Source organism: Mastigoproctus giganteus, chromosome 6 (assembly GCF_048544385.1).
Source record: "Mastigoproctus giganteus isolate SK-2022 chromosome 6, ASM4854438v1, whole genome shotgun sequence".
Taxonomy (NCBI): domain Eukaryota; kingdom Metazoa; phylum Arthropoda; class Arachnida; order Uropygi; family Thelyphonidae; genus Mastigoproctus; species Mastigoproctus giganteus.
The window spans coordinates 11,054,624-11,066,522 of NC_143580.1; the positions used below are offsets into that span (position 1 = coordinate 11,054,624).

General features: G+C 36.2%; 1 protein-coding gene across 1 annotated transcript; it reads right to left on the reverse strand.

Annotated features, from left to right (window-relative positions):
- Positions 1 to 9,820: 9,820 nt before the first annotated feature.
- Positions 9,821 to 10,558, reverse strand: mRpL30 (mitochondrial ribosomal protein L30). The gene has a single exon (XM_090374951.1). It carries the CDS (start codon positions 10,535 to 10,537, stop codon positions 9,923 to 9,925), a length of 615 nt encoding a protein of 204 aa, XP_090231077.1. The 5' UTR covers positions 10,538 to 10,558; the 3' UTR covers positions 9,821 to 9,922.
- Between the last annotated feature and the right edge of the window lie 1,341 nt (positions 10,559 to 11,899).

Genomic DNA, 11,899 nt, shown 5'->3' on the forward strand with positions numbered 1-11,899 from the left:
GATAATTAAATATATTTTAAGAATTGGCAAAATGAAGGATGTTTAAACAGCATATCATTAATAAGTATCATATACTTAGATTTTAGGAAAGCTTTTGACACTTTTGCACGTGGAGGACTACTGTACAAGTTGGAGCAGCATGGCATTAAGGGCAAGTTGCTACAAAGGATAAAAGGATGGTTGAGTGTGAGAAGGCAGAGAGTGATAATCTATGGAAACTGTTCTTCATGGACTAAGGTTATTAGTGGAGTTCCCCAGGGATCAGTGTTAGGCTCGTTGTTGTTTTCTGTATTTATCAACGATATTCTATACAATGGGATCAGGCTTAATGGAAAGACAGTTGTAGAACAGATGTGTGGAAATTTGCCTTTAGCCGGCGAGTGTTTAATTGCTGGAACAAACTTCCATCTGTCGTTGTGGAAGTTGACAGCTTAAATAAATTCAAGGCTGAACTAGACAAACTTTTGGAGTGGATGGATAGGTGAAACATTTTTTTTTTTTTAGGCTGATGTTATATAAGCTTGCTTTCTTGCATCATGTGCCTCTACTAATGCTAAGTATTGTGCATAAACAGTAGTGGGCTGGTCTTTAGTCCAAAATAAATATTTCAGCATAATGATCCAAATATTCACAAATAATGAATGTCAAGTGTGAAATATTCCCTTCAAAATTGACAACTCAATCAATTCAATTTGATAAATTTTTGTTACAGATGTTGATTCATTTTTTTTGATTGAAAGAAGCCAACTAAAACTGGTGAGTCAGTTTGTTGGAAAGGCTATTAGGATGTCAAAAAAAGGGTAAAGGGGGTAAAGGAAAGGGTTCAGTAGCGTAGCTACCCTTTTTCAGGCCCGAGGCAAAGAACACGTTCGGGACCCTACTTAATTAATGAAAATTGCAAAAAGAGGAGACAGCCAAAAATGGCAGGCCCCTAAAGGGCATGGGCCCAGAGGCAATTGCCTTGCCTGCCTACATGATAGCTATGCCACTGGAAGGGTTTTAGTTTTGTTTTCGTAAAGGTAACTACAGTGGTCTCGAACAGTTTTTAAATTCTATACAATGGGATCAACTGATGATGACGTTACCAACAGTGAATTCTAAATGGGAAGAATTCATGGAATTAATCTTGGAGGCTACTAGGCTTTTCATACCAAAGTAAGAAATACTGTTCTAGGTTCAGGCCTAAATGAATGTCAGATGAATTAACGAGGTTGTTGCCAGGAAAGAAAAATGATTGAGATGCATTATCAGGCGACACAGAAGCCTGCGGCAGATATAAGCTAGTCTGTAATCAAGTCACAAAGTAGGTTAGGTAGGCAAAGGCAGATTATGAGAAATCTTTGGCAAAGGATCAAAGAAAAACAGCAAAGAGTTCTTTACTTATGTCAACTCTAGAAGGAACAGTATGAATCAGATTGGTCCACTTGATGATGGTAGTTCAACTGTTGAAGATCCTGCTCAAGTAGCTGATAAACTGAATGAGTATTTTGCATCTACATTCACCATGAGGTGAATGAAATTCAAGGGGGGGAATGCCAGAAGTTTATCAAACTCTAACAGGAAGCTAAGTGATTTTGTAATAACTGAGAACAAAGTGGAGGAGAAATTGTTGAAGAAATTGTAGAGGAGAAACATAAAAAAGGCAGCTGGAGCAGATGAAATCTATCCAGTTATATTGAAGGAAGCAGCAAGGGAAGTAAGCAAACCCTTAGCCATAATTATGGGAGCATCCTTAGAATCAGGGCAGGTCCCCATGGACTGGAGATGTGCAAATGTATTCCCAATTCACAAAGGAGGTGCAAGGGCGATACAAATAATTATAGACCTCTTAAGCTTAACTTCTGTTCCGGGTAAAATAATGGAGTCACTGATTAAAGAGGTAATATAGGATCACTTAGACAAGATTGCAGTAATAGTTCAGACACAGCATGGGTTGGGTTTGTTAAGGGGAAGTCTTGTCTGACCAATTTGATTGGATACTACAATGTGGTCACAAAGGAACTGGATGCAAAAAATAATTTTGATATCATATGCTTGAATTTCAGGAAAGCTTTTGATACTGTTGCACATGGAAAACTGCTGTACAAATTGGAGCGGTATGGCATTAAGGGGAAGTTGCTGCAATGAATCAAGGGATGGTTGAGTGGGAGACAGCAGAGAATGGTAATAAATGGACACTGCTCTATGTGGACTAATGATATCAGGACCAGGGTTCAGTGCTCGGCCCATTGTTGTTTTGTGTATTTATCAATGATATATCAGGCTTAATGTCCAAGTTTGCAGATGATACAAAGGTTGGCAGGGTTGTTAATGACAGTATGCTACTGCAACAGGATCTAGAAAAGTTAGGCAGATGGGCTGAGAAGTGGCACTGAAGTTTAACATTGACAAATGCAGAGTACTGCATATGGGTAGCAGTAACCCAAGAAAAACGTACCGTGTGGTAATCAGGGAGGAGGAGAATGAAAAAGACGTGGGGGTAATTGTGCAGTTAGATATGAAGTTCTCTTAGCAGTGCAGAAGGGCTGGCAGAGGGGGTCATGGAGTTTTGTCAATGATATATAGGAATTTCGCTAGCAGAGAGACAAGGAGGTGATTATCCCTTTGTATAAGGCAATGGTCAGGCCACACCTTGAGTACTGTGTACTGGTCTGGAGGGCTCATTTTAGGAAGGATGTAGTTTCTAGAATGAGTACAGAGAAGGGGAACAAGATTGGTGAGAGGAACAAAGGGGTGCACTTATGAAGAAAGGCTTAAGTTCTGCAAGCTGAAGCATTTGGAGACTAGGAACCTGCGAAGTGATGTGATTGAGGTGTATAAGGGCTTGAATGGTTTGAGCAGGCTCAATGCTTACAGGTACTTCTGCTTGCTCAGATTAAGAACCTGAGGGGACATGGATTCAAATTGAGGAAACAGTTGTAGACTAGATGTGCAGAAGTTTGCCTTTAGCCAGCGGGTAGTTGATTGATGGAACGGATTTCCATCGGTTGTTGTGGAAGTTGATAGCTTAAAGAAATTTAAGGCTGAACTAGACAAACATTTGGAGTGATTGGATGGGTGAAACGGAAAAAATTTTTTTTTTTTCTGGCTGATACTGTATAAGCTTAATTTCTTGCATCATATGCATCTTACTTCCTATATATATTATAATAAAAATAATTTTTAAATAATTCATCCAGAAAATTGCTGTTCATGTATACACCTTTACAGCATAGTGGTTTCACCAATTTTCACTCATTTGAGGAGTTGTTCTCAAATTCCATTTCAGATCAAAAAATTATTAAAGCCTCAAATGGGGCTGTAGTTTGCTGTTCTGTTTTGGGGAGCAGAATTTCCCCTGAGGTCATTCCAGGTTTTTTGGAAAGCAAGTAAAAATTGGCCTGGGAACATATAGTTGCACAGACATAGTATTTGCAAGAATTACTGCACTATGTCTATGTCTTGAGTGGCCTAAAACTGAGCTAAAATTCTTAGACATAAAACAGAAAGTTGAGAATGTATAAGATAAGATCTTGAGGGATAGTCAATGTTGAATGAATGGATAGCTGAATGCCTATAGCAGGGGCGGGGAACCTTTTTATGTTGGAAGGCCATATTTTATTTAACCATGATACTATTAAGCCACATGCTGAGAATTAAATATATACAAAAAAAAAATTATATTTTTGTAGGCATATTTACAATTTTAATTATAGCCTGTTATTGTACGAGGAATTTAAACAAAAAAAATTAGCAAAGACATTTATTTGTTTAGCAAAGATGATAACAAAACTAAAATGGACAAACTTAAGACTACAAACCATTTAATGACTGCTTAATGCCAGATAGTAGTCTTAGTCTGATATTTGGTTCCAACATCATTGAGCATAGTTTTAATTGGTCCTCCAAGTGAATATCCATCATCTGAGATCTCAAGCTTGTTTTAATTTTCGTATATGAAAATGTTGATTCACAACAGTAGATTGTGCCAAAACAAGATAGCATTCACCGAGCCTACTGACATAGACACGGGTGTTCAACAGCATTTTTCCATATTTGAAGAGGATCTTTCTTAACGTCAAATAGAGACTTCAGAATATTAATATTATCTTCTGAGAAATCAATTAATTCCATCTGTAAGTCATCAGGTGCTTTGGAGACATCAATCAGGTGTGGTTGAAAAGCTAGTTTCAGTGTGAGATCATGTCTCTTAAAAATCGGTAAACTTTCATTGTATTCTTCAATCAGGGAATCTAGAACAGCTGTGTATTTCATGTCGTATTTCCTTAATGATTTGTTTGTATTCTGTTCATTAATTACTTTTGCCAGTTCAGGAAAGCGTTCAGCTGAAAGTTCCGACCAGGTAAGCAAGGTTTTGAAAAAGGTCAGCTTTTCCGAAATCCCTATATTTTAAGCCACAAATCATATATAGATTTGGTTTTACTTTGCAAAAAACTATTCAGATCATTTTGTTTTGACATTATGACAATTCACTCTTGACGATTCGCACTATTGATTCAGTTCCTCTATTTATTTTTTTTTTTTTGGTAGTTGTTGGTGCATCGGCTTCTGTGGCCATAATGCACCTCCCAAGGTTTTTGCAGTACTTTGATCCAAGCCCGAGGCGGGATTCGAACCCGCGACATTTGGGTTGCCAGGCAGGCACTTTACCCACCTGGCTAGCCCGGTCGGCTCAGTTCCTCTAAAAAGCCTGTGATTTGTTTTTGTAAAGATAAAAATTTAACAAGTATTTGTCCTTGGGACAACCAGAGCACTTTAGAACGATATGGCAGATGCTGAATGTTGCAAAATTGGCAATGTTGTGATGTATTTGCTCGAATGTAGTTTACAATACCTATAACTATATTCAATGTGTCCCTTAAAACAGTAAATTTGGCACACAGATTCTGCTGATGAAGAATACAGTGAAAGGAAATCAAAGTATCTGGATCTGGCAATTCTTTCTGAAGTAACACAACAAATCCTTCATGTTAATCTCTCATGGAAGGTGCAGCACCCATGCATACACTTATTAAATTACATAAACAGCATTTTAATTTGAAGATGTCATTTCCACCTGTCCAGGCAGTAAGGATACCCAAAGTCAGTAACTCTTCGTGACAATGAAAATCAGCAGTTATAACACGAATAAAAAATAATACTTGCGCTGAGTCAGTGGATTCATTCAAGGTGATCGAATAATAAATCTTTTCACTTTGGCGTATTGCATGAAGCTGTTCTGTTATATTACGGACTAATTTATGTTGCCGATCAGTTATGGTCCTCCATGAAAGAGGTAGTTGTTTGTACTTCATAACCTTAGCTGAATCTAAACATCCCACAATGTATTATTTTATGGCTTCCACATCACTAAATGGCTTACCACTTCTTCCAAGTATATATGCTACTTTAAATGTCACTTCAGTGATGTCAGTCCCTTGTCCTGACGTAATTTTGAATACTTGTTGCTGCTGCTGCTTTCCATATTTCATTTTCTTAAGTGCAGACTTTCGAGGTTCTCCTTCTAGTTTAGCATATTTGTTGTCCTTATGAGTTGCATAATGCAGATGTTATGTTGTTATTTGGTTTTTAGGAGCATTAGCAACTAAGGCCATATTGCTCCATGATATGCGGTGGTCATTCCTTGACCTTTCCGCATCCTCCGTATTTGGTGGTGACGGGCTCGAACCTCGGTCTAATCAAGAAGCGTGTGCTACGCACTGCTGCTCCTTCCCACCTGGCTACGGAGGCGCACATAATGCAGATATGCATTTATTTATTTACTGTTGCCAATATGTTGTCACAGAGCAAACACATCATTTTATCGTTCACTGCAACAACTTAATACTGCAATTCCCATTCTTTATTGAATACTCTCTTTTCTTCCTTTAATGCTCTTTTCTTATTTTTTGACATAAATGGGTTACCAGTAAAAATTAAAAATGAAATACATAGATTGATTGAAGATACAATTTTAAAGGAAACAAGCAGTGGAAACCGATGGCACTGGGGAGAATGAACAGAATGTCAACTGATACTGCGAGATGAGTCATCGCTGATAAGAAAGGCAATATTGCCAGATGAAGTTCAGTTTCAAGTGGAAGTGATGCCATTTCATCTATATGGAAAACAATATTCTGTAAAGATTAGTGAATTAAAATAAATGCTTTATTTTGTATTTACTTTAATATATAATTCATTATTTTCCTTAACTAGAAAAGGCAATGCATACATTTTTTAATGCACATATTTTCTTTAACATGTTACAGATCTTTCTTAAGAAGCTCTCAGGACTATGACATGAATCACTGAGTGGTTGTCAGTTCGCCAATTACCGAGTTGCCACTGACAGGCCTCTCACTAACTACACAGTTATCGATATAAATAATTTTACCTCTTCACTTTGTTTTGTTCTCTATCGATCTATCCAATATTTTTAAGCCTTTTATGTTTCTTTTGGTAATGTATGCCGTACATATAAACAAATTTATATAAGGAGAATAACGATATATAAAAAATGTTTCTGTGGAGAGGAGGGGACTGGGACCATATGAAATCAAAATTATGCCTAAAACCTTTCCAATATGTGCTGAAATTCTTTTATTGATCTGACTTTTTCTTTGATCACGTCCAACCACCTGAAATACTTTCATTTATATACCGATTTGTGTGTGGGGGGGGGGGAGAATCAGCGTGGAATTGGAAGAAAATCTTCGCAGAGACCAACAAAACATTCTGAAAATTTGGTATTGATTAGAATTTTTCTTCTCAAGTAACACCCAAACATTTGAAACATTTTTATTTATACAGATTTCTGTTGCGTGTGTGTGGTGGTGGTGATGGGAGAAACTATAGAATTGGAAGTGGTCTTAAAACCTTCCCAGGACCCACCAAAACATGACGAAAATCTGTTGTCACTTTGACTTTTTCTTCTTGAGTAATGCCTGAGTATTTGAAATACTTTCATTTATAGAATTCAAGAAATAAAAGCCAGATTTTAATGAAATTTGGAATGGCCTAACAATACTTTCTAAAACAGAATAGAAAACATAAATATAATAAAATAAATAAATAAAAAAAAATAAATAAATTTCATTAAAATCCATTTATCAGGAGTATAATTGTTACTGGAGAAGAGAAACCCCTGGCCTTCAACCATGACAAGCACTGTATACTTTACTACTGGTATCATGATAGGAATTTATTTATATGTTAAAAACAATAGGCAGTTACAAACATGTGCAATTTATACAATTCCAGCAGTTCTATAAGCAGTATTTTGAAGCAGACTTTACCATCAAATAAAATTTGCACACCTCATTATGAAATATATTCTTTTAATCCTATAGAAATAGTATTAATAAAGCTAAATGATGCAATAAAGCAGACCTTTTCTGTTTCAACAAAAAAATAAAATAAAACATATTTAGTTTTGCAAATTGCAGCATCTGGAGACCAGGCACCTGTAAGATCTGACTGAGGTGTCTGAATGTCACCAAAGATAAGCATAGGAGCAGAAGAATCCTTTTTGTGAGATATAAGAGAGGACTGAGTTTTAGAAGGATTGAAATCAACTAAGTTGTCTTTGCCCCACTGGAGATTGGCATTTAAGGAATTGGTAGCGGATATTCAAGAAGTTGAAGCTGATTGAGCAGGGCAAGGTTTCTCAAAATGGAAAGTTGAATGCAATGTGCTATCATCGGCAAAACTATGGAGAGGATTTCCAGTCAATGAAAGAAGGTCATTAATATACAAGAGGAAAAGAGTGGAGGAAAGAACTGAACCATGGGGGACATCGGCATTAGTGGAGAAGTTAGAAGACAGAGAGCCATCTACCATCACCCTCAGTGAGCGATCAGAGAGAAAACTGGATAACCAATTGCAAAAAAACAGTTGGCAAACCACAAGATGGAAGCTTGTTTAGAAGACCTTTATGCCAAACACGATCGAAAACCTTTGAGATGTCAAGAGCAACTGCTTGTGTTTCACCGAACCTTTCCATTGAATTTGTCCATAAATGGGTAACATAAGCCAGAATATCACTAGTGAATCGACACTGACAGAATACATACTGGCGATCGTTGATCAGATGGAAGGTTTCTAGGTAGTTTAACTGTTGGCAGTTAACTGATTTCTCCATTACTTTAGAAATGGAGAAATCAATTAACTGCCAACAATTAAAACTTTAGAAAGAGTAGAAGTAATTGCAATGGGACGATAACTGGATGGAAGGGATTTGTCACCCTTTTTAGGAACTGGCTGGATATAAGCAAATTTTCATTTTTAAGAGCAAAATAAGAAAGTGAAAAAAGGCAGCAAAGAACAGGGTTTTGAGAACAAGTGGAGAAATAAAATCGGGACCTGGGGCTTTCTTAGCATCAAGATTCGTCAAAATCTTTCTGACATCCTTTTGACAGAAGACCACAGGAGGCATTGTTGGGAATGGTGGGAGGTGTTTTACCAAGATCATTACTACATGAGTTGGAAGAAATTGAATTGTAGGAAGAAGGTTGAATTGTAAGACCTATCTTTTTCATCTTGAACCACTTTTAATTCCTTTCTCCCCTAGTTTATATGAACTCTAGGATTTCTATTCCCCAAATGGATAGGAATTGTTTTCCCCCAAGTGCAATATTGTCACACTAGTGCAATAGTACAAATTATTTCCTTATTTCTGCTTTAAAATATGCATTCTTGAAAGTCTTGAAAATAAAATATATCGATTGGCCACTTGGCATTATTTAAAGTTAAAAGCAACCAAAATCATGCTATTCACAAGAACGAAAGGAAGCTAACCAAAACCAGTAGAATGAATATTTGTGTGCCAATGACTGTGTGCTCAGCACACAATTACTGGTTTCAATTTTGGTTTACTTCAAACAGAAGTTTGTAAAGCAATGTTTTCAATGATTTTTATTAATATCAAGTTACTACTTTCATGTCATCTTAAGTTCCTTCAAAAGGCTACCATTTAAAAAGAAATCAACATGTAAAGTGAAGAAAACTGTGAATTTTATTGTACATATTATTAAACATAGTTATATTGTAAATAACTTCAGTATTAGGGAGACCTGCATTGATAAAAACATACAAAAATGTATATTTGAAATAAATTCATAAAAACATTAATGTCTCATAAAATCAGAAAAGGCAGTTTCATATAATTTTAATACTTAAATTTTTTTTTTTTTACAAATAATTTATAAAAATTGATAGGTATAAATTATATGGGCTTGGTCCATTTGTAATATGTGGCTTTATTACTTTGTATATTATTTGAATTAATTCCTTAATTAATTATAATGAATTAATTATTCCTTAATTCTACAAAATTATTGGTACAGTAACTTAATATCATGTACTGCAAATACCCAGATATTTTTAGTAAGTCTTCAATACTTAGACTTCAATCTAATCTAGATTGATTGAAGGTACATTCATATTTTGTAGTAATTCAGAAGGCTGCGCATGTAAATATTGCTAATTGTCAATATTTGCAAAATATGTGATCTGTAAAACATGCATGAAGTAATTTATACTTCAGCTTTAAGTCACCCAAAATGTATGCTAAATTTTGTTCTGTTTAATATTGTAATACAAAATTATTTTTAAAAAAAATCAGTGAAAATTATTTCTACAAATTTTTGTATATATCAGTATGTTTAAGAAAGGTTTATTTTTTGAACCAAATAAAGCCCAGAAGAAGCTAGGTTGGTATTCTACACCTTTACTGTAAGTATGTATGAGTGAGAAGGAAAACTAAGGTACTTTACTGTTGCAAAGGAATACTTCCATTTTTAGCTGGTCATCAGATCCATTTATTGCAATATTTAATACATATTACATAAAAAACTGATTTGCTTCTAATGTATTCGAGCGTATTTATGGAACTGCACTAACACATATACACAGTGAATCCGGCAAAAGTATAAAAATTCAAATGTCATATCCCTTTATTGAAACCTCTAAAATCGCCCCACCACTTTTCAAGACAGACTTTCCCCACAGTTGGGGAATCAATATACAAACGACGCAGTTCTACATCACCTATAAGTCTTTCCTTTTCAATTTTGAGCTTAGGTGATACAATAAATTCGCCATTTTCTTTTAAATAAGTACCGCTGTAATCACCCTCTTCAGGCAGGCCATTAGGAAATGTGATTGGCTTTATACGAACAAGATGTTTCACTTTTTCTAGTTTTTCATTTACTGAGGGTGTGTTTTTCAGAACTGCGTACGTAACTATCTTACCATCAATACCAAAATCTCGCATAATTTCTTTTTCCCAGTAAGGCCGACCACTTAATTTTTTAATACGATAAACCAAATGAAGTTTCACTGCCTGGTGAGAATTTTCTTCCCTGATGCGCCGATGTCCATTTACTTCATCAAAAATTTCTTTCCTACGAAAATGATTCACACGTCTTCTGGGTTTTTTGTAAAAGGTAAAAATATCTTCCAGTCTCGTACCAGTTTTATACGCGACGCTCCGTACAGCAGAATATGAAGGTTTATATGACTTTAATAAACAACCCGAAAAACTACAAATTCGATTCATTTTTTACTAGAAACAGCAATTATTTCATAGTCATTAGCAGAAACAATTTTAACAAGTAAAGCGAGGAAACAAAGACGCCGTCTACAGGCAGTAATCTGTTTTGTAGAATTAAATATCAGTAGATAAGTTAATAAAACCGTAGAAAGAGTACAGTGGCATGTGATGCAAGAAAGCAAGTGTATGAGCTTATGCAGCATCAGCCAAAAAAAATCACACCATTATCACCAAATGCCTGTCCAGTTCCTCCTTAAATTTATTCAACCTATCAACTTCCACGACAGATGGAAGTTCGTTCCAGCAATTAACCACCCGCTGGCTAAAGGCAAATTTCCGCACATCTATTCTACATCTATCCTTTCTTAATTTGAATTTATAAAAATAATCTGAACAAGTGGAAGGATCCCATCAGAATTCAGCGTGCACAACCCATTCAAGGCCTTATACACCTCAATCAGATTACAGCGCAGGTGCCTAGTCTCCAGCCACTGCAATTTGCAGATCTTAAGCCTCTCGTCGTAAGAAGATCCCTTCATTCCCCTCACCAATCTTGCCCTTCTCTGTACACGCTCAAGTAAATCTACATCCTTCCTAAAATGAGGCCTCCAGACCTGTACGCAGTACTCAAGGCTTGGCCTCATCATTGCCTTATACAGAAGGACAATCCCCTCCTTTTCCCTGCTCGGAAAATTCCTATATATCATTGACAAAACCCCATCATCTACCCTTGTAGCCTGTCTTCATTGCTCAGAAAACTTCATATCTGACTGCACAATTACTCCCAGGCCTTTTTCATTTTCTACCACCTTAAGTGTAGTACCACACAGTTGGTACGGTTCTCTGCGGTTACTTTCCACCGATATGCCACTTCTTAGCCCATCTGCCCAAATTATCTAGATCCTGTTGCAGTAGCACACTGCCATTACTGTCATAACAACCCTGCAAACCTTTGTATCATCTGCAAAATTTCGACATTAAGCCTGATATACTTCATCAATATCATTGATAAATATACAAAACAACAGTGGACACAACACCGAACCCTGTGGGACTCCACTAATAACATTAGTCCACGAAGAGCAGCACCCATTGATTACCACCCTCTGTCTTCTCCCACTTAACCATCCTTTTATCCATTGTAGCAACTTACCCTTAATACCATTCTGCTAAAATTTGTATAATAGTCTTCCATGTGCAACAGTGTCAAAAGCTTTCCTGAAATCCAAATATATGATATCAAAATTATTTTTTGCATCCAGTTCCTTTGTAACCACATCATAATATCCTATCAAATTTGTCAGACAAGACTTTCCCTTAACCAACCCATGCTGTGCCTGAATTATTGCTGCAGTCTTGTCTAGATGA